The following is a 22,809-nucleotide window of genomic DNA, read 5'->3' on the forward strand; positions in this document are numbered from 1 at the left end:
GAGAGGAGAGAAGCTGTTTTTACCTGTGTCTTTCCCCAGCTGCACTGTTCACTGTGTGACAGGTTGTCTCCATCTGTGGATGGTCTGATGCCACTGTCGCGCTTACATCATATGGCAATGACATTTATAAAGGGAGGTCCGCGAGCCACCGACGTGGAGTGACTGGCTCAAGGTCAACTACAGCCTCCGCCACGGACAGGAGCAACAGAGCCCCACGGCTGCGCCCTGAGCACAGACCGGAGCCGGCGGCGTTTGACTGTCCCCGTCGGGGTTTTGGCTGAAGCGCCGGGGCAGGTTTTCCAGGTGGAAGGAAGGTGGGGGAGAAGGAGGGCGGGTGCGGTGACACCCTTTGGGCAAGCTGTTGCTAAGCGCCCGCCCGGAGAGCTGCAGCCCGCAGCGGGCTCCCCTCGGGGGTACCCCCCAAAGGCCTGGCGGGAGCTGCCGCGGCGAGGTCCGGGGAAGGAGTACGAGCGCCAGAGTCCGCGCACGTCCACGGGTGGGTGCGTGCGTCTCTCTGTATCTGAGCGTGTCCGTGCTGGCGCTGCCTCTATCTGCGTGCCTCTGTCTTCCTGTGTGTGGCTGCGTGTACCTCTCCTCTCCCTCTGTGTACCGTGTGCGCGCTCGCACACCTCCCTCTTCTCCCCATTCTCTCGCTCTCCCCCGGGTGTGTGTGTGTGCGTGAGTGCGCGGCAGGGAGGTCAGAGCCGGGCGCGCCGTGCAGCAGCGCGCCGGGGACGGAGCCGGGACCGCGGCCGGAGGAGGAGCTGCGCTGCGCCGGGAGCCCCGCGGAGCCGCCGGGCGAGCGCGGCCACAGCGAGGCGCAACAGGCGGGGCGGCGGCGGGCGATGGCGGCCGGCGGCGAGGCCGCCCGCTGAAGGCGAAGCGGGGCGAGTCGGCGGCGCAGAGCGGGGCCGAGCGGGAGGGATGCGGGCGGAGGAGCCGCTGGCGCTGGCGGCCCCGCGGGCGGGCGGCGGCGAGGCGGAGGCGCCGGGCGAGGAGAGGAGCGGCGGGAGCTGCTGCAGCAGCGAGCGGCTGGTGATCAACATCTCGGGGCTGCGCTTCGAGACGCAGCTGCGGACCCTCTCCATCTTCCCCGACACGCTGCTGGGCGACCCCAGCCGCCGGGTGCGCTACTTCGATCCGCTCCGCAACGAGTACTTTTTCGACCGCAACCGGCCCAGCTTCGACGCCATCCTCTACTACTACCAGTCCGGAGGGCGGCTCCGCCGGCCGGTCCATGTGCCCCTCGACATCTTCCTGGAGGAGATCCGCTTCTACCAACTGGGGCAAGAGGCCATCGAGACTTTCCGGGAGGACGAGGGCTTCATCCAAGAGGAGGAGAAGCCCCTGCCACAGCATCACTTCCAGCGCCAGGTCTGGCTGCTCTTTGAGTACCCTGAGAGCTCAGGGCCAGCCCGGGCCATCGCCATTGTCTCCGTGCTGGTCATCCTCATCTCCATCGTTATCTTCTGCCTGGAGACCCTGCCCGAGTTTCGGCAGGAGCCCAAGGGCCCCCAGCCCGGCTTTGGGGAAGCGGCGCCGCCCGGCGACGAGGCGCTGCTGCTGCTGCCGCCGCCGGCGGCGCCGAGCGGGACTCCGCCGCCCCTGCGCCCTGCCGCAGGCGCCGGGCCCTTCTTCACTGACCCCTTCTTCCTCATCGAGACCCTGTGCATCATCTGGTTCTCCTTTGAGCTCCTCGTCCGCTTCTTCGCCTGCCCCAGCAAGCCCGAGTTCTCCCGCAACATCATGAACATCATCGACATCGTGGCCATCATCCCCTACTTCATCACCCTGGGCACGGAGCTGGCCCAGCAGCAACAACAGAAGCAGCAGCCTGGGAGCAGCAGCAACAATGGGGGCCAGCAGCAAGCCATGTCCCTGGCCATCCTCAGAGTAATCCGCTTGGTCAGAGTGTTCAGGATCTTCAAGCTCTCCCGGCACTCCAAGGGGCTGCAGATCCTGGGGAAGACCCTCCAGGCCAGCATGAGGGAGCTGGGCCTCCTCATCTTCTTCCTGTTCATCGGGGTGATCCTCTTCTCCAGTGCTGTCTACTTTGCAGAGACTGATGACCCTGACTCCTTGTTCACCAGCATCCCTGATGCTTTTTGGTGGGCCGTGGTGTCCATGACCACCGTGGGCTATGGTGACATGTATCCCATGACAATTGGCGGCAAGATTGTGGGCTCCCTGTGTGCCATTGCAGGTGTGCTCACCATTGCCCTCCCTGTCCCTGTCATCGTGTCCAACTTCAATTACTTCTACCACCGAGAGACTGATCATGAAGAGCAGTGCCAGTACACCCATGTCACCTGTGGCCAGCAGCAGTCACCTTTCTCTGAGCCCAAGAAGGGGGACAGTAATCAATCTCTCAGCAAATCTGAATTCCTGGAAGCAGAAGACCTGGAGTCCATGAAATATTCCAACTTCATTCCTCCCAACAACCAGGGTTATAAAGAGAAGAAAATGCTGACAGAGGTGTGATCAGTTTTGTTAGCCTGGGTCCAGACATGGAGCTGCAAGCTGCTATACAGCCGTCTTCCTACTAGCAGCTGGATCTATTCAGCATTTACATGCCAGACTGTGAACTGTGATACCGTAAACAGAATGATTGTGATAATGGGCTCTTCTGTCCTGATTTGCTGTTTCTCATTACCGTGTGCAGCCAGAAATGTTCTTGCTTTATTCTGTGGAGTTCTAGCTGTCATCCCCCACTCCCTTGTGAATTTCTTTCTCTGTTTTCAAAGACTGCTTTAATTCAACATTTGCCGTGAAACTTTGCCTGTCTACTCCACTAGCAGAGAAGCCCTCGACACTACTTTAGCTGAAGGATTTAGAAGAGAGTAAACAGTTAAAGGGGCTACAAACATCTGCCTCAAGCTGTGCCCATGGTTCCTGTGCCAGTGCAGTGCCCTTGGCTGTGGGATAAGTCACGCCTGCCATGCCATTGCCTTTGAATAATGGAAACGCTGTAGCCAGCATCACAGTGAGTTCTGCAGCTGTAAAAGTCAGCAAGTAGATGCCTGCCTTCTTTGCAACACTTGGCATGCTGAAGGTCCTCTTGGTTTGTGTTTCAAAAAAGATGCATAGAACTAAAAGCTCTTTGCTACTTGTGACCATATACGATTCATCAAAAACAGGCTTATAAATATCAACAGGCTTGGTGAAGATTCTCTGTGTTTTTCAGCTTATTTCAGCCTTATTTTTTGCCAGTGCCCTGGTGTTAATTGGCTTTTATTGTACCAACTTAATGTTCATAGTGGTAACTGCCTTCTGAAGCAAGGCACATTAGAGTAAGTTCATTTGTTATCTCCACACAATATTGTTTAATGAAATGTGCTTTGTGCTTCAGATACTCAGTTCTGTAGTCAGGCATGTGAGAGCAATTGCCTTCACTGTGTTCTTATTGAAGCATTTGTATAGGTTAGGGAAGTTTGCCTGTTGGTGTTTTGTTGACATGGCTAAAAAACCCGGACCACAGACAGCTGCACCTCTGCTGTCTGAATCCTGCACTGATTTAGAGGGTCACAAGCATAAAATGCCCCAGGGTAAAGTGTGTCAGCATTTGAGACTGAGATTGGCACAGATACAGACTTCCCTAAGCCATCTGCACAAACCCAACAACATACCCCAGACCTTTCAAATGAGGGGAGAAACAGCTAGCCTTGGAGATAAGCTTTTGCTGCATTGCTCATCTAGGCAGTTCTTGGTATTTCATGGACAGAAAGCACAGGAATGTCTTTGCATGAACTAGGTTTTATGAGAGCCATCCATGCTAGCAATGCAAAATACTTGCCCTGCAGTGCTGGGTTTGCCAAGGGACCAAGGGGTTGCATCTTAAAATGCACATTTTGCTTCCCAGATCATTTTAGGGTTTTTTTTAATCAGCTTTGCCTTACCCCAAACCTTAAAGTGTTTCAAAAGCTGCCAGTGGGTGAGAAGGAGAAATGGATGTTTTCAGATTCTATTGGCAAATTTTCCTGCAAGGAGAAAGTCTTCGTTGTTTTAAATCTAAGTGTATATTCTGCATTCACATGTGTGCATGTGTATGAAAGCAAAGGCAGCCATTAATGCCTTGCATCATACTGTGTGATATGCGTATTAGAATGTACTACATATTGCATGTGACTCATGTAATACATAAACCAGGCATACTATCAAGATGCAAAATATATAGAATACACTTTATGTATATATTATGCTTTTAAACCATAAGACTAAGAATGCTAAGGGCATATACTGTAATATAGTCAGAGTAGGCTATAGAGCTGGTTGTGAGATTTGATCTGTTTTCATCTTTGTTACCCTGCTTGTTTTTTGTTGTCTTGAGATCTGGCTCCATGCCTGGAGTGCTTTTATTGTGGCTTCTCCTCATCTGGGCCCTGATCTTACAGTATAAGTTGTTTGTGTAAATCCTAACTGCTGTATTTCTCCAGAGTCCTTTTGTCTTCTCAAAGGGTTTTAGTGTTCAGGGATCTCCCCTGGGGTCAACGCACAACCTTTATATTACAATCTTTGTTCTCTGTCTCTGAAATCAGTAGCAAAATGTCACTTGTCTCAGTTACTGCGGGTCAGTCTGGGAGACATATGTGATGTGAAGAAGGCTCTGTAGCTTGAGAGGAATTTGCTTGAATACGTAGGTGCCTAATTCCTCTTTGTTTCATCGGAACTGAGGCAAATGCCTGAAGGTCTGGGCTTTGGGAGCCATTCTGCATCCCTTGAAGCATGTAACCAGCTGGTGGTTAAGTAATCCTGGTGAATAAGTGGGACTGGGGAAAGATCAGCACAGTGGTATGTCTATAGATTTTGTGTAAAAAGTTGTCTTGGTCGCTGAGTTAATTTAGTAAAAGGCTGTTGTTCTTAGCTGTATTTCAGGATCACTGTAATGAAATCTTTTCTGTGAGTGCAGGAGAGTGACTTCTTTTCACATTTTGTGTTGCTCAAGCAGATGTTCTAGAAACTAGCAGAAGACCCTGCTATTTAAGAGGGCTCCTGCTGTCTTCTAGCAGAATGCCCATGTTTGGGGTTATTTTATGCCTGAGTGTATCAGCTGATAAAAGTTTCCCCAAAGTAAGATATAAAAAACTCAGGTTAAGCACAAGATCAGGAGGAGCCTACGTCAGAAAATTCCTGTGCTCATTTCTTCCCTTGGGCCTGACCCTGTTGCCCCTGCCAGGCAGGAGCCCTCCCTGCTCATAACAGGTTGTTCTTCCAGCCAGCATGACAGATGACTGGGCACGGAGGCTCTGGCAAAAGAAAAGATGAGAGATAAGTTACTGGTAGCATAATCCCAGCATGTCTTAGAAAAATGCTCTTGGAAAGAAATTTCTTGCTCTAAGGTGAAATTCAGCAGTGAGTTTGTAGCTAGAGTGTTGTGGTTTCTGAAAATCTCCATCCAAATGCATGCGCGCGTGCAGATGCACACACAAAGCACGGTGCAAAGGACCTCTGTTGCAACCAGGCAGCTTTGTGTACCTTTTGCCATCCACATTTTTCAGTTCTGAAAAGCAAGTGCAAATGAAAATGTGGCAACAGGAATGGTGTTTGCTCCCTGGGTTTTCTGTGTTAGAGCCAAGAGAAATACAAAAAGCCAGCAGAAGCTTGGAAACTAACCATGGGACTTCCATTTGGCCATGCAAATCCTTCTCTAAGTACCTTCTGAAAATCAAGGCAGTGAAATCCCAGAGTCATCAATAACACTCTATGCTGCAGAAGTTCTGGAGTTCAACATTGTTATTAAGGAGCCTTTGGATTTTGTTTTCAAGTGACTGATGGGACATAGTGGCACCTCTGCCACTGGCTTCACAGAGGACTCATGTCGCCAAATCACAGTGTCGCTTTCAAAAATCTTACCTCAAGTTCTCAGCCCTTAGCACTCACTCGTGGATGTCCAGAATCCAAATCTGTCTGTCTAGCTGTTTCCTTCTGAAGGCAGATCACATCCTCATGAAGCAAAGTAGGCACCTCCAGGGACTTGTTTCCATAACAACCTCCCAGACTGTTTCTCTTTACCCTGTGACTGTGGCTACAAGCAAAAGCACTCGTTGCATATTTTCAGTTTTTAGATATTAGCACCTCGTCTTTACAGCGGTTTCTTTCCTTACTGAAAATGATCCCACCACCTTATATCATGTACAACTGTCCTGTCCAAGTTCAGACAGACAGTTTTCAGCATGTGAAAGCAAAGAGTGCAAACCAGGAGATGGGAAGGGATTATGTTTGTATATCCTTGCACACAGAGAGGTGGGGAGTGTGTGAAGGACAGTCTGAGCACTCGCAGTCAAGGAGCTGAGGGGCAACTGGCCTGTGAATGTAGAGTCAACTGGGTGCCCGGTGGCAAGGAATACAAGCTAAAGCATCAGATTAAAAAACCCAGAAACTTCCTTTTCAACAATCTGAAATAGTTTTGCTGTGGAAGAAACTATTGCTCGTTCCCGAGCCCTGGGCTGTTCTGCAACAATCAGTTCCCCCGATGATTTTCCCATGGGATGTTTTACACCAAAGCAAGACAGGGCAGAAAGCATCTCATTGGAGGTGGGAAAGGAAAGAAAGGGAAGAATTTTACTGAAGAACACTGTTTTTTTATCTGCAACTCATTGACCACATCAAAGACAGTAAGTGTGAAAGGCATGAAGAGCTGTTATGTGATATTTCAAAGCCTGTATTACTGGTGTATCCCTGCACTTAGCTCCAAGACGAAATTCCTATTCAGCTCTTGCTTGGAAAAAGTCATAGTTCAGGATTGCTGGTTTGGCCCTGTTCCTTCTGATCCAGCTTTCGTGGGTAAAAATTCACTGCTACAGCAGCTATGGGAGTGAAGGTGATCGGACTTGGTGTTCTCTCCTAGGCCCCCTCGTTCAGTGTACAGAGGTCCTATGGAGATGAAGAAGAAAGAGTACAAAGGAAATTCAGGGCAGCAAAAGACAGGGTAAGGACTGAAGTGTTTTCCATAGTGTGATGGAAAGAACAGCACCAATCCCAAAAGCAAAGGAACAAACAGCTCCAGCATCTGCTGCTTTAGCAGAAGTAGGTAAGGTTTCTTTTTCTTCTGTGAAACTAATGACTGAGAGTTTCTTGGGATTAATGAGGCAGGATCTCCTGATTAAGATTTGCAGCCTAAAGGGAGAATCTGGTTCTAGGTGAAAAAAAGGAAGATAATAATAAAATACATCAATGTAGTATGAGCCAGATTCTCACCATCTGCTGATTCATGTTGGCAAAACGCCATTTAGTACAACTACCTTGGTTTATGCTGGGCTTCAATCTTTTACATCAAGTCAAAACATATGTACTATTTCTTAAAATGCTTATTTTTATTTGTTCTTTTCTTGAGGTCCTGTCTGTATCAGGGAAAGATCTGCAGATTACAGCAGGAGTTAACCACAGCTTTCCCAAAAGCTCTCATGTGACTTGAGTCCAAGTAAGTCTACCAAACTTAGCAAAGTTAAGCTTCTCTTTCTGGTTATATTGACAAAAATAAGAGCAGCAGGATTTTATTTATTTATTTATTTTCTCAGTGGTGGAGATGTGCATACAAATTTATAGAGAAGTTTTAAGACTAAACAAGATCCTTCCCTCAGCTGCAGCCCTGTAAGCGCAAGATAATTCTATTCACATTGCTGTAACCCAGAGCACAGTCTGAGCTCTTCATGTTTGCTTTTCAGTGCTCACACTCTAGAAAAATCCTATTCTGAAGACAATTGTATCCGTGTTATCAGCAGGCTTACAGTCAAATCCCTGACTCGCAGTCATCTGCTTTACACATAAAGTTAAGGAGAGGAGCAGGTGCTTGCAGGATGAAAAGACTTAAGCCTCTGATAAAATGAACTGTGAATGTTGAGTGTCTTTAGCTGCCACCAGAGACGACGATGAAATTGCATACCAATTACAAGATGGAGTTCTTCTTTTGCAGAGTCAGGTCCTACACAAGGCAAGACCTTAGTCAGGGAAATAAACCCAGAAGAGTGTTTTTGGGGAAAAGCAGGCAGGCACTGCAGTAACAGTAATTTTTTCAGTGTTGCTTATGCTGTTAGTACACATTAATTCTATATACCTTGCCTAAGTGGCTGGGTTTTACTTGCTCAAGGGAAGTCTGGGGCTTGTTGGCTGGCGCGAGAGCTTGAATATCATAGCATAGTTTTACACTTTGGGAAACCCATAACTGTGATCTGTGTGGGGTTTATGTTTATGCTTTATGTTTAAAGCATAAACATTCATTGATAAACACTACAGGAAATATCCATGTTTTCTGTAGTACAGACTAAGAGGGGCTGGAACAATAGATTGAACTTCCCTGTGTACAACTTTTTCTTAGTGAAAGAAAGGAAATGTTTTATAGGAGGAAAAGTGCTCATCAACTTACTGGTCACCCTAAAATACCGAAGCAATGTTGCCTATTCATTAGAGACAAGACTCATGGGAAACTTTTGTTGTTTTACAAAATGTAATTGAAAGTTCAGTAAGTCCTTCTTTAGCTTCACTTCTACTAAAGTTTTGGAAGACCTTTAGTCAAAACATTCTCTAAATCACAAATTTCTCAATTTAGTTGCCAAGTGTAGCCACTAAATAACCAAATTTAAATGGTATTGTAGCCACTGCTTGTTTAAAGAAAACAGGGGTCCCAATTCTGCTGTCTGCCCAAGGCTAGATGAACATATCCTTAAGAATATGAATGGTGTGATTCCTGATTTAGGTAACTGAGAGAAGAATAAGTGCTAAAAAGGAGGGCTGTAAATGCAGATGTGTAGAGTAGATCTCTTTAGGTGTTGTAGATAAACATTGGTGCATTCACCTAAGAGTCTGTATAAATTTTACACCAACAGAAGATTTCACTTTTAGAGTTCATATTGGTTTATTCTTTTACATTCTCTGGAGAGAAATTAAATGGTATTTTACAAGAAAGCGGGAACATTACTGTCTCCTCTTGCTGTTTGTTGATGCATCTGTTGTTTTCAATTAGCTTGATGGCATCCATTTTCAGAAAGCAGATGCTGCCCTCTTTTACACTGGTGCAATTCTGGAATAACTGCACTGACGTCAGTGAAGTGACTCCAAATTTATCCCTGGTGAAAGCAGAATTGGACCACAATCTTTTTGTTTGCTTATCCACTCTGGTGTTCTCAGGAAGGTGCACCATTACCATACCGTAAGGGGAAGGTGAGTGCCTGTCTGCTGTGCCATAGTCAGCTATTTTGTGTCCTTGACATTGCACTCACATCCCTGGCTGGAGCAGAATTCAGGTCTGCCATGGAGTGTACATGGTCACCAGATTGTCAATGTTGAATGGAGCAGTTGCTGCCCCTAGATTCCTGACCTCTTTCGTATTCCAATTTCCATCATCTGCCTCATGCTTGGATATGTTTTCCAAGGAGTGAGAGTTTTTTAAGCTAAATAAATGTAATTGCAAGTCTTACATAATAAAATAATAGAAGAGTAGCAGAGGTAGGTATGGAGACAAACTCTAACCCTCCCTCAGTTTTTTGCTACTATAGCTATGTAAAAATTGTTGCAGTCCTGGCAGATTGGCTATACATCTGTTGGCTTCAGAGTCTCCATTTTCAGGGGACACTAAACAAATTTGGCTACTTCTTTCCTGCTCCATCTTTGCTGATCTCAATCATGCCTTCCCTGAAACTGGACAAAGAGTTTCATATAAAGGCCACTAGCATGCTGTATGGAAAAATACCACTTCAGATGGGGAAAATGAGGGTGAATAGAAGGAATACAGTAAGTAAAGAACAGAGTAAATACACTGTGTGAGACAAGAGGAGCTTCTTAAAGGAGTTCCTCAAGGGTTAGTTCTGGGATTGTTTAAAGCATTATCAGTAGAGCTGAGACTATGAAATTTAGTAACGAAGCAAATTCAGTGTCATCGTCAAGATTGTATATTAGGACACAGAACTAGATTACTGAATCTAGTAATTGACTTAAAGAAATACATTAAACGGCACAGAAATTAATGTCGTGATAGGGATTTTTGTGGTAAGCTTATCAGCTGGGGAAGACAGACAAGAAAGACTGGGGATGCTTTCACATCAGCCAGAGTGCCAGTGTCACTTACAGAACCGCCAGAGTAATGCAGCCATAAAAGATGCAGGTGGAAGTCTTTGAAAGTCTCAGAAGGAGCACATTCAGTACCACCTGGGAAATATTAATCCCGTAAGGCCTCATCTGGAATGCTGTGTGCATTTTTGGTGACCTAAATTTGGTCAGGAAGGATGTGCAGAAGAACAGTAAGAATGATCAGGCAAATGGAAACTGCTCTGCAAGAGGCAGTTGGAAGAGCCTGACTTTTCTAGGCCAGCAAAAGATTGGCAAGACCTGTAGTTACAAAAATACTGAGGGCAGAGTAGCCAAAAAGAGGTAGGATCTATTTAAGCTAAAAGGCAATGGTGGATTTGACCAGTAGAGCACAAATAGGCTATGATTAAATTTATCCTGGAAAGAAGAAGATGATTTCTAATGTAACAGACAAAGAAGGAGAAATGAAAGCTCATTCCAGGTTAGATAGTAGAAATGAAGACAAAAGACAGGTTTAGTTGTGTTTTTTTTCCAGATGGACTTTGTTAAATTTATGAAAGAGATAATATGGAAGTAGTTACATGCAATGGAAACAGCCCAAGTTCAGTGACTTTGTCTACTGGAATCACTCTCCTACACCTGGGATATATTTAAGATGCTGAATAAATAAGAAATTTTAAGATCCTCCCTCATTTCTTGTGCCCTCCAGCTCATTTGCCATACTGCACCCATTTAGCTATGTACCGCCAGATCCTGGTGATGTTATTTTGTAATACTTGGGGGAGGGGGGTGTAGAAGGGGTAACTGGGGGAAGAACTGTAAGTCTTGAGAGATGTTTTTTCTCTATGAGACTGGGGGAAGCAAAAGAAGTCCTAGGAGTGGGTAGGTTGGGGCTGGGGGTACCAAATCACACTAGGAACTAGTCTGGAGGCAGAGGGTAAATTCACGCCCTTAAAAAAACCACCAGTCTCTGTTCACTGCTCTTCCCCTCAGCCTGGAACCTCTGCTGATCTTGTCTGATCTTTTCTCCCTATCCAGACCTCTCTGTGATGACCTTCCTTCTTCCTGGGGTCTCTGGGAAGTCCTCACTACCATGAGCTCCCTGGAATCATTGGAACAGCGCGTTGCACCTAATTTTGAGAAAAGCCTTGAGCCAGCTCTGCTACAGCTCAGCCAGGTTATCTGATTTGGATGCAGAAATCAACAGAGATGTATGATCTTCAACAACTTTTTTTGTATGAAAGGTGAGAGCAGTTGGTAACAATCGCCACTCTGGTCTGAAAAGGGTAGCAGAATACTTTCCCATTTTAGGCACTGTTGTGGCAGCGATAGCATAAAGCTTCACTTTTCCTTGCTTACCTCTTTCATTTCATTTCATGCTGTGGAAAAGTCACAAAATACTCTGTTAAGCGCAGCAGATAGAATAGACATTTACCAAGGTGGGAGCTTCACCCATCCATCTAACTCCATGTCAGAAAAGCACCAAGAAGAACCTGTCCTTATACTTTGTTTTTGAGCCTTCTATCTTGTTGCTGCTCTTTGTTCACTTTTATGAGGGAACCATTCCCTTGTGGTTTGTATCTATATTTTAGCTTGCTTATTCTGCTCTTTAAGAGAAGAAATAGCTCTGCTTTTTCTTCTTTAAGTAAAAAAAAAAAAAGGAAAAGCACAGGAGATTTTACAAATAACCATGCAGATTATGAAAGCATGTGACTATGGACACCATTTGAGCTTTATCAATTACATATGCAGGATAGTGCATACAAATCCAGTTGTCTGTAAATTGTCTTAAGGGCTTGTCCCCAGTGCTTGGCATAATTTCTTGAGTTATGGCAGTGGGCCAAATTAGAAAGGAATCAGAAAAATACAGAATGAGGCAATGAGTTTCATTTGAGCCATGAACGCAGTATCGCATCTGTTTCTGAGATCAGTTCACTTTGAAACTGATGAAAGAAACCACCATCAGCATATGTTTATGTGCTTCTTAATTTATTGTTCTTATGTCATGTGCAATGCTGTTATGTGTACAATGTTGGCTAGGGCTTGTAGCACATTAATGGTGAAGATCCTACTGCAGCAATCACCACACAAACACAGAGCAAAAATCTGGCGAGAGGGCATGTACAATTAAAGTGGTGTATACCTCTTTGGAACTTGAAGATCTTTCCAATAGTGAGAGAGCATTTTGATTTTATAACAGGAGCAGAATAAGGTACAGTTAGCTTTTGAGAGTGCTGCGAAAGCAAGCATCTAAATGAGCAGAATCTGTAACTCCTTCTTTAGCGCTACAGAACAAATCATCTTTGCTCTGGCAACCTTGTCTTTCAGCAAGGAGATGTCGACTTTGACAGGGAGTACAGTTAAAGAGCACAAGAACAAATCCTACAAGTAAATTTGTGTTGATTTATGAGGATGTGTAAGAAGCATGGGAGATGCATTTATTGTGAATCTTCAAGCCACTCTGATTTATTTATGCATAAATATTATTTACATATATTCTCTTTTCATGGCTTTGCATTGCAAAGTAAACAGCTCAAGAACACTCTATCCAGTGTGTGAAACACTAACATGCTCTTAACTTGTGATGAAGTTCTGACCCTATTTGCCCTTTCCACGCTTCTGTTTTAAATCTTCCTCAGTCAGGACCTGCATTCTCATAATGGGTTTCTATTTTTAAGGGTAGGCCTGTCATTAAACAGTCAGGAGCTCTGTGTACAAGCTCCTTTGTCAGTGGTGGAGGAACAGCCCTGCTTTGTGTTTGAATCCCACTTCATCATCAGCGCGTAAAACAGAAGGGTACAGAATATCTATTTTTCTATTGGTCCTGTTTGGTGTCAGATGGCCAAACTTAGAACATCTACTTTATCACTATAATTTTATTTTTTTAGATAAATACCACAGATATATTGCATATTTCTCAAGCTCTCAATTATGCTCATATTTTAATGTGTCCAAAATAGTACTGTCAAGTACATTCCTTTTAGTACTGTAGACTATAGTCTTTCATGCTTACGAAATAATACCCACAAAGCAATTGATCTTTGTAGTCTGTCCTTGCAGATGGCACAATGACTTTCAGAAAGATTTTTGGGGGTATTCACAACTGCTTATCCATTAGTCTGTTATTAGATGATCTATTACAGTTTTCTGTTGGTGGATTACAAACATTTCTGTAGGACACATTTCCATCAAAAGATGCTTCTTCCTCAAAATCAGCAATATTTGTGAGAGGAGTTCCATTTCAGCTCATTTTGGTATTTTTTAGAAAATGCATGTTTGGAAAATTTTGTAATGTGCGTGATCATTTTCTTGATGTTCTGAATGTTTTTTCTTTTCTTTTAAAAATTGTCTTTTTAAGGGAAATATATATAAAGAAGGTAAAATACAAAATTTTTCCAAGCAATGCAATGGTAGCCATTGATCGTTCCTGCTTACAAGCAGTGTGGCTCTGATATCAGCTCCGATACTTTCTTGAATCAGTGAGATGATATTCAGATGCTCCTAAAGAGATGAAATGACAGACCAAATGGTATGGGTACCTCAGCATGTATTAGTAGTGACAGAAGGGATATTCCAGGGCTTTGCTCAGCTATTGCTGAGGCAAGCCACTTGTTCTTTTCTGCAACTAGAAAACCTGTGCAGGTAAAAAAGTTGTTTAATGAGTCCAGACTGCTTTTATAATGCAGTCTGACTTGCTGGAATGTGTCTTTCAGAACTGTGATCTGCCCCTGTTGCTGAGCTCCTCCTGCTTCCACTCAGCAGGTAATCTTTTAGGATCTTTCTACTCCTAGAGTATGTAATAAGGAAAATAAAGAAAACAAAAAAAAAAAAAGAAAAAAATGTTTACTGATAATTTCCTGGGTATACTGGGAAGAATGGAAATAGAAGGTGCTGTCTGCAGTGTGCTGTAGCTCACCCCCTTACTTACCTTTTTCTGTTGGCTCTTTAAAAAACAACCGAGCGGATTTGTGAACTGCCATTAGCTAAGTGGATTTCAGAAAAGATGACTAGTGAGCTCTTCTTTGCATAGTAACCGTTAATCACCATTTCAATAGAAGATGTCTGAATACATATTGATCAAGCCAGCTGCAGCTGTGATATAACTGTGATGGCTTTTGGAGACTGTTGCAGCTTTCCTCTCCATTTTTCATCTCCGAATCACGTAACCTACTCAGCAGAAAAAACACCCGCTGGTACTTCTTGCCCTGGCATTTCTGCTTATTACTGATCTGCCACAATCAAAAGGTTGTGTAAGGATTTTCATTAATTAAAAGACCACTTAATAAGGAAGGTCTTGTAATTAAATATTGGACTTGGAGTCAAGGGGGCGGCCCCAGTACTGTCACGTGGGCTTTGGATGTCCTACATATCTCAGTGCCTCAGCAATAAAATCATAGAATCACAGAGTGGTTTGGGTTGGAAAGGACCGTAAGATCATCTAGTTCCAACCCCCCTGCCATGGGCAAAGATGCCTCACACTGGACTATGTCACTCAAGGCTCTGTCCAACCTGGCCTTGAACACTGCCAGGGATGGAGGATTTACCACTTCTTTGGGCAACCTGTTCCAGTGCCTCATCACCCTCACAGTAAAGAATTTCCTTATATCTAATGGGACAGTATTATGTCATTTAGATGATCCTTTTCCCTAAACCATTTAGTTGGGAAGATCTTTTTGAATATGCCTATCTCTTAACTAATACCTATATAATGTCAGGCACAGATGGGGACTCCTGCTCCCTAAGACACTGTGTGGTATTACTGTCATAACAGTAGTAACTGACATATGGATGGGGAGGATCAAACCAACTCAGGAAAACATTTGGCCCTGTACATGATACTAATGGTATATCCAAATGCTAGGAAATCCTGCTGTTACCAAGCTCTGTGTTGGCTTTTGGCCAGTGCTTTGGCCATGCTGATCTGATTTCTGTTTTTTTCAGGCCCAGACCCAAAATATTCAGTGCAACCCCCTTATTTGTGACTCTCTGATCCCTTACAGGCTGCGTTATAATTAAAGGCGTGCAAAATATTTCTGTCTGACAAAGCCCAGAGCTTAACTTACTGCAAGGTAAATTGAAAGCCCGTTGAATGTGCCATGGAGATAAGAAGCTGACATCAACTTCTCTAGTCCAAAAGAAGAAAATGTATGCAGGTTTTTCTTTTTTCACCCCTTGAATTGCTATCACGGAAGATAAAAATGCTGAAGATGGGAGGAGTTCACCATCTCTCTCATGTATTTGTATTGGCTCTCTAAGCATGAAGGTGATTTGGATGCCAGCAGCTCACTGGTACTGAGCAGTCTAATCTGCACTTTGAATCTGGCAAGATCATTTTTTTTTTACAGATTTTCACTGGCATTGTTAGGAACTAATCCTCTTAAAAGCTTTGCTAGTTGTTCCTTTATGGCTTTTCAGAGGAACACGAGAATACATAGAATAGCAATCATGGCTCTTCGTGGTTTATATTTAGTCATATATTGGTGATTCAGAAACAAGCATATGTGAAAAGGCCCAGATGAATCCTCTTTCAGATTCCTTCTTGTCCTATAGTGTATTTAGGTGCCTGAATCACATTTTTGGAGAGGGCCTGTTGTCATGTCTTTGTGCCCACCATAGTGCATAAAGAGTTTTCTTGATGGCCGAAATATCTTAACACCTCGCTGATGCAGAGACTCAGTTTCAGCCAAGTGGAGCCAAATTCTCAGCTGGTAGTCATGCATCAGCAGAGTTTTCCTCTGATGCCAACTAGGCAGGGTTGTAGAGGGTGTTTTAGAAGTCTAGTTTTCGAGCTGGTCAGTTTTCCATATGGTTAGGAAATGAGACCTGTTATGAAAATTCAGTGTTTTGAAGCATAACAGAAGTTCCCATTTGAATGTTTTTGAGTTTTAACTGTTGGATCTGCCACAGGGCCGTGCCAATCTGGAGACAGACTGGTACTCACAAGCATATTCTGGGTCTGGATCTGACATTTCATTTTTCCCTATGCCTCAGTTTCCACAACTGTAGGAGGGAAAGAAAGTCTTTTTCTCCTCAGCATGCAGTTGGGTGTTTATCAGTGATAACGATCTATAGGAACAATCAGTGTGTTCGTTGGTAAACTCATTTTTCTCTAGATAATGCAAATTACCCTTTTCCCTCCAGGAATGACGAGCAGATGGTGTGAGGCAGGGCTGGTTTTCAGCTGGGGCAGCTGATTACTGTGGGACCTTCAGTCAGCTTCTCTATAAGCCTCTTTCTGGTTTCACATGGTTGTAACTTCCATAAAGGGTATCATTATTTTCACAGCTGGAAATAGGATAAATGAGATGTTGACCTTCTTTACTTATTCAGTGATACTGTCTCTGATAGTATTTCCCTGTGCCCATACACTTCTTTCCACCAGTAATTGTAAATCTGACTAGTAGGTCTTCAGGTGACTATAATGGGAATATATATACTTAGCTAACAAGTCAGGCACTCATAAGATGCTTTAAATATCTCCCAGAAGTTTGATAGAAGATAGCATTTAAAAAATGCCTGTTAAAGCTTAAACACACCATGGCCGTTGGGAATTTTTTCTAGTGATCTTAGTGTAACAGAGTTGGACCAATAGCAAGCACATTTGAAAATCCTGCCTCTTGCTCTAAACTGGATTAGTACTTGACAGTGAAAGAGTGACAGGAACAAAGAATCCTTTGAACCCGAATTACCCACTTCTTAGGGACTGGTGAGCTGTAAATTAACTTTCTGCATGTATTTACATTGCTGGGTTTGATCACACTCGTTGTGTCCAGGTGATGGTTGCTCTGGTGATCCCTTGAGTATATGACCTGCAGCATACCACTTCCGTTCACTCTTCCACACATGGAGTCCACCAGAACAATACCTCCCCTCACAGTGCTTTCGTTTAACTCCATGACTTCATCAAAGCGTGGCAACTTTCCTATAGATTGATATGGTTGCTTTCAGTTTATTAATGTTTTATGCCAGCCTGATGTGTCTCAGCTGCAAAGGCAAAATCAAGTATTGGTGCATATGTGGGGCCAGAGTTAAACCTTGGGGAGGAACAGGGAGAGAGAGAGAAAGGAGAGCTGAGACAGAGGGGCCATGGGGACCCTTGAGAGGAGGGGAGAGGTAAAGGAGCAGAAGTGTCTATTACCATTGCCACAGCCATGGCAGCAGTTTCCTCATCCCAAGCTGCTTTCCACACTTCTCATCAGCAGGTACAATCCTGCTTCCCAGGGCTCAGGTATAAGCAGAGCAGAGGGCAGGACCATGGCTGTTTTGCTGTCCCTGTCAGCCTGTTGTCCTTGGCAACTTTTCTCTTTGCCTCTGCTGTAGACCCAGCTCTAATATTTTGTTGTGTTTTTGTATGCTGCCTCCCTGGGTATATCCATACTGCAAAAGAAGCATTTAAACAGGCAGTGAAGATGAAACAGATAAGGCTTTAACAAGTTCAAGCAGATGAAGTTAAAGTTGATACAGAAGGTTAGGCTCAACTTGAGTAAAACTCAAGTTACTTCATCCGCTCAGATACTTTAGGCTGAAATAATTGACCTTGGTGACCCCTTTCAAAACTTTTAATAAAGACAAGCATATCTTGTTGAATTTTAATTTAAAGTGACTCTGCAGTTCTCCCAGAATATTTTTCTTGAAGGGATGCTTTGTGAGTCTAAGGAAAAACCTAAACCCTGTGTCACAGGATCTTCAAACACTGATGAGAAGGCTTTGAAATCTGATCCACAGTCCAAATTTTAATGTCTGCGGTTTGTCTCCATCTTTGACCTGTACATGGGAGAGGATCGTGAAACTCTGTTGAATGCTGTATCAGTTGAGCTGCAGCATATGTGCCAAGTGTGTCCATGCATGTGTGCGTAAAGGCTTGAGCACCCTCCAGTCCATGCTAGATAGCTGTAGGCCACACAAATTCCAAGCTTTTACAGTGATCTTAAGTAGAATTATGTGAGAATTAGCAAGATTGTTAGCTGAATTTGTTTTGCACAGTACTTTGAATATAGAATCAGAGAATCATAGAATAGCTAGGGTTGGAAAGGACCTTAAGATCATCAAGTTCCAACCCCGCTGACATGGGCAGGGACATCTCACACTAAACCATGTCACTCAAGGCTCTGTCCAACCTGAACACTGCCAGGGATGGAGCATTCACCACTTTCATGGGCAACCCATTCCAATGCCTCAGCACCCTCACAGTAAAGAACGTTTTCCTTATATCTAACCTGAACTTCCCCTGTTTACATTTGAACCCATTACCCCCTGTCCTGCCGTTACAGTCCCTAATGAAGAGTCCCTCCCCAGCATCCTTACAGACCCCCTTCAGATACTGGAAGGCTGCTATGAGGTCTCCATGCAGCCTTCTCTTCTCCAGGCTGAACAGCCCCAACTTTCTCAGCCTGTCTTCATACGGGAGGTGCTCCAGTCCCCTGATCATCCTCGTGGCCCTCCTCTGGACTTGTTCCAGCAGTTCCATGTCCTTTTTATGTTGAGGACACCAGAACTGCACACAATACTCCAAGTGAGGTCTCACGAGAGCAGAGTAGAGGGGCAGGATCACCTCCTTCGCCCTGCTGGTCACGCTCCTTTTGATGCAGCCGAGTACACACTTATTAATTAGTTTCAGGCTTATCGAATACAGTTTATGGGCAGCAAAAAGAAGCAGTTGTTCTGGAGGCTGCTGTGTAGCTACCAGGGTAACCCTTTTCTGGGGTTAGCTTACTGTTGTGTTTTGAAGCAAAATGCCCACAGAAAGCAGATGGTGATCTTTCTGAGCAAAGACATACAAGATCAGCTAGTGTGCCGGAATGGGAGAATCTGTGGAATTATGCTGAATTCTGGAAAGCGTGAAAATTCAGAGGAAAAACCTGTGATGTGAAAAAGGCTGCCTTTTACTGACTGCTGCTGTCAGCAACAGCCAAAAACCTGTAGCGAGTTTGTGGGGTGGCACAGTGCCATCCTGTGGGCCATGGAGGTATTTGACAAGATAACACTCGGGTGTACGACCTGCAGTGCAATAGGATGTTGGCGGCTTATGACGGACTTGAGTTATTAAGGAAATATATTTTACAATATCTAAACATTTGCTGGATTACTAGTGTACACTATGGCTAAAAGGAGATCCTAGTTATCAAATATGGAATATGCAGACTCTTTTTCTCTATTTTTTTCCAGGGGAACATCTTTACTGACTTTGGGGAAGATCCATATCAGATACATCAGTATTAAACTAAAAGTAGAATCAGACCAACAAACCCCACTGTGGTTTGTCGTAGGTTCAATTAATGCAGCTGTTGCAGACATCTGTCTATGTCTGTGTTTGATGGGGTCTTTGACTTATCAAGCTCTAAGCAATCACTAGTAACCATTGTTGCTCTGCATTTTTTAAAACTATGAGCTAGCTTTTGTATGTCTACCAGCTTGTTCAGTCTTCATAATCCTTGGATTGGAAACTTCCCTCTTCAGCACAAAAATCTGCAGGGAAAAGCTTACATTAAAGAAACTTCAGTGAGGGAATATTGCTTTGAAGATCAGCACAGATTTAGCCTGCAAATCGGATTTCTCACAGCTTTGGTGAACTCAAAGCAAGCAGGCCCTACATTTTGTTGGCAGAGCTGTCTTATTCTTAGAAAACTTTATGAAAAGCGGATGCATTTTACAAATTTTTGTAATATTTTCCACATTTCTAGATATCTACAGTCTGCTTAAATATGTAGCTTCTGTGTGACTGTGAATGTGTTTATATATATGTAAGCATGCATATTTATATATTTTATGTACCACTGTCATTTTCTCCTTTCTGAATCTAGACAGAGCTCTTGACAAACCTTGTTCACTTTGTAGGCTTCTCCAGTCTCTGATGTTTCTCCCGCTTATTTCATTCTCCTGTGGGCTTTGGCAATGTTGCAACCAACCTTCTGGCTCAGGCCTTTCTCACTGTTATACTCTTTTTATGGCCAGTTCTTCCTCTTTTTTTCTTTTGGGTACTTGAGTCATTGTCAAGCAGTAGCAGGAATTGAGGGAGCACAAGGACTAGAAACTGTATGGTCTTCATACTGCATTAAGCTGCTTTCACACTCTTGTACTGAGTGTGAAACGGAACGGTCTTGGTAGAAAATACTTGTAAAACTATAAACAGTGTAAACTCCTTGCAATGCTAGGCTTGAGCTATTCATGACATTTAGGCAGGCACATGTTTAACTTCTTTAAGCTCTTGACTAGCCCTCTCAACTACTCACGCAATTAAATTAAGTCTGGACCTCAGAATTTTGTTTAGGACTCAGGAATCCTATAATGATTAATTTAGTATCACATCCTAAGCATGTATCTGTGGTGGGTTGTCCCTGGCTGGACAGCAGGTGCCCACCAAAGCTGCTCCATCACTCCCCTCCTCAGCTGGAGAGGGGAGAACAAAAATATAATTAAAGGCTCCTCAGTTGACATAAGGACAGGGAGAGATCACTCACCAATTACCATCATGGGCAAAACAGACTCAACTTGGAAAATCAGTTTAATTTACTGCCAGTCAAATCCGAGTAGGATAATAAGAAATAAAAACATCTCCCATGTTCTCACTGCTCTCTCCTAGTTGCAGTTGTGCAATTTTTGTTTTGTTTTGGTTTTGCTTTGGTTGTTTGGTTTTTTTTTCACCCCTTCTTAAACACATTATCCCAGAGGTGTTACCAACATCATTAATGGGCTCAGCCTTGCCCAGCGCTGGGTCCATCTTGGAGCTGGCTGGAACTGGCTCTATCAGATATGGGGGAAGCTTCTAGCAGCTTATCACAGAAACCACCTCTGTAGCCCCTCTGCTGCAAAAAACCTTGCAAATCAAAGCCTCCATAGGGTAGCTGTAGGAACATACAAGTGCCATCCTATGTAAAGAAAAATGCAACAGGTAACTGTTAGGGGCATGTTAGGCTAGGAGAATTGAGGGTTTGCACTGTTGACATAAAGTATTGCTCAAGTTACAAGGAACTCTTATATGATGTTTCAGATTGCAACAGACTTTTAGGAAGGATCAAGTGCCACGTTTATTCCAGTCACTTTTGCCTTCCCTTTTTCTCTCTTTTGTCATGGAGGACTGCAGATATTTTTAATAACTTATGAATAGCCTTTTAGGTTTCATGTGTCACCAGCACAGATGGACCTAGATGCAGCTAGAATGGACAGCATCGAAGTGTGACAATGAAGAAGTGTCTACATGAAGAAAAGTCCTTGCAGACCCAACATGGTTTCCATTCATTGTCTCAATAAATTATTTCAGATCTGATTAAAAAAAAGATTGAAAAAAAATGCCACTCTTGCTCTGATGGGCTTTCCTGATCCTCGCATGGGGGAAAAGACTTCTAAGCCGAATTGTTAATATAGATCTGCCTTAAAAGGACTTAAAATTAGACACAAAGAAAATGGCTTCAGGAATTAATAAAGTGTCTGTTACAGTGAAGATCAGACCTTGGGTCCCTATTCTTGGAGCAGTACATCACTGTAATGCATCTTAACAAACTTTGTAACCTTCTAATATGCATATTTCATCTCCTGCAAGAAGACATGTGTATAATTCCTATCAGCCAGAAGGAAAAATCCCCCATAAATCAAATTCCACTAGGTGTCAAAGTAAGGAAAAAATTGTGGCACTTTCCATTGTAGCCAGCTGTAGTTATATTGATAAGATATATCAAATTTGGTCTCTTCAGTCATTCTTATTAAGAAATTAACACTTAGGTTGATGTTTCTTAACTGTGATCCATGCAAAATAATACATTTGTCTTGGGCATTTTTTTAACATTTTTTTTTTCCCTTGCTAGGCTGGATTCGGGATGCTGCCAGGCTGTCAGGATGCTGCAAAAGGCGTTACTGCATCTTCTTACTGCATAGTTGGAGAAGGTTCTCTGTGTGCAGGGAATACAACATTTATGGACAGGAAAGCGGTTTCCTTGATTTGCGGTTTTCTTGTTGCTGGTCTCTGTTAAAGGGATTAACACTCTTAGTTCCAGGAAACTGAAACTAGATGTGAACAGGGTTGGAGGGAGGAGGCAGGGAGAATCCCATATAAGATTAAAATTTGTCTGATTTCTGGGAAAACTAAATAAAGCTGGATTCAATTGCCAGTGGCTAAATAACAGCAATTTATAAACTGTTCATCAAAAGCCCCAGTGAAGCACTGAGTACTGTAGGAAGCTGGAAATTGACACTGGGCACCTCCAAAGCACTCCATTGTTGAAACTTACATTAAACGTTTTTTCAAGTCAAGCATTTAGTCCTGGCAAATGCATAAGGTCAGCCCTTATAAGAGCAAATAGCTTTCTCTAGAGGATCTAACAAGTGGCCAAAGTCTGCCCATTTGTCTGCCTGTCTTTTGGCCTTGGGTTACTGTGCTATTTAAAACTCTGTTTTCATAACTCAAATAAATGGTAGATGTTTCACATAGCTCTACAAGTAGTAATAATCATGTTCGTGCCTAATATCTGATATCTAAGGGACGGGCCCAAACCACAGGTATTGCTCATTTACCTAGGAAGTGTCTTGCTTTAGTGTATGTACAGTCAGTTCTTGTGGTGAACATGTGAGTCCATTGCTCCCCCAAAGGAGGCAGTGATTTAGTTTCAGTGGCTTCAGTGGCTGTAGAGAGTTTCACTGAAATAGCACTGTTTGTAGTCTTTCGTGTGATTTAGAAGGCACAATAGCCAGACAGTTCTAAAAACGCAATATAATTGTTTGCAGAGTTCTAATAAAATGCTCTGAAGTCTTCTCCTATTGCACCATTGTGATAAAGAGCTGTTGCTTTTCAAGCTCCACAAG

At 43.7% G+C, this 22,809-nt stretch overlaps 1 protein-coding gene and 1 long non-coding RNA gene across 2 annotated transcripts; both read left to right on the plus strand.

The window, feature by feature from the left end:
* The first annotated feature begins 924 nt into the window (after positions 1-924).
* On the plus strand, positions 925-6,388 carry KCNA6 (potassium voltage-gated channel subfamily A member 6). The gene has a single exon (XM_065672026.1). It carries the CDS (start codon positions 925-927, stop codon positions 2,479-2,481), a length of 1,557 nt encoding a protein of 518 aa, XP_065528098.1. The 3' UTR covers positions 2,482-6,388.
* Positions 6,389-6,400: 12 nt separating this feature from the next.
* Positions 6,401-22,260, plus strand: LOC136010595 (uncharacterized). The gene is made up of 4 exons (XR_010610940.1): positions 6,401-7,027; positions 7,331-7,417; positions 11,056-11,261; positions 21,816-22,260. It is a non-coding gene; the product is annotated as an uncharacterized LOC136010595 (long non-coding RNA).
* The last annotated feature ends 549 nt before the right edge of the window (positions 22,261-22,809 follow it).

Source organism: Lathamus discolor, chromosome 1 (assembly GCF_037157495.1).
Source record: "Lathamus discolor isolate bLatDis1 chromosome 1, bLatDis1.hap1, whole genome shotgun sequence".
Taxonomy (NCBI): Eukaryota; Metazoa; Chordata; class Aves; order Psittaciformes; family Psittacidae; genus Lathamus; species Lathamus discolor.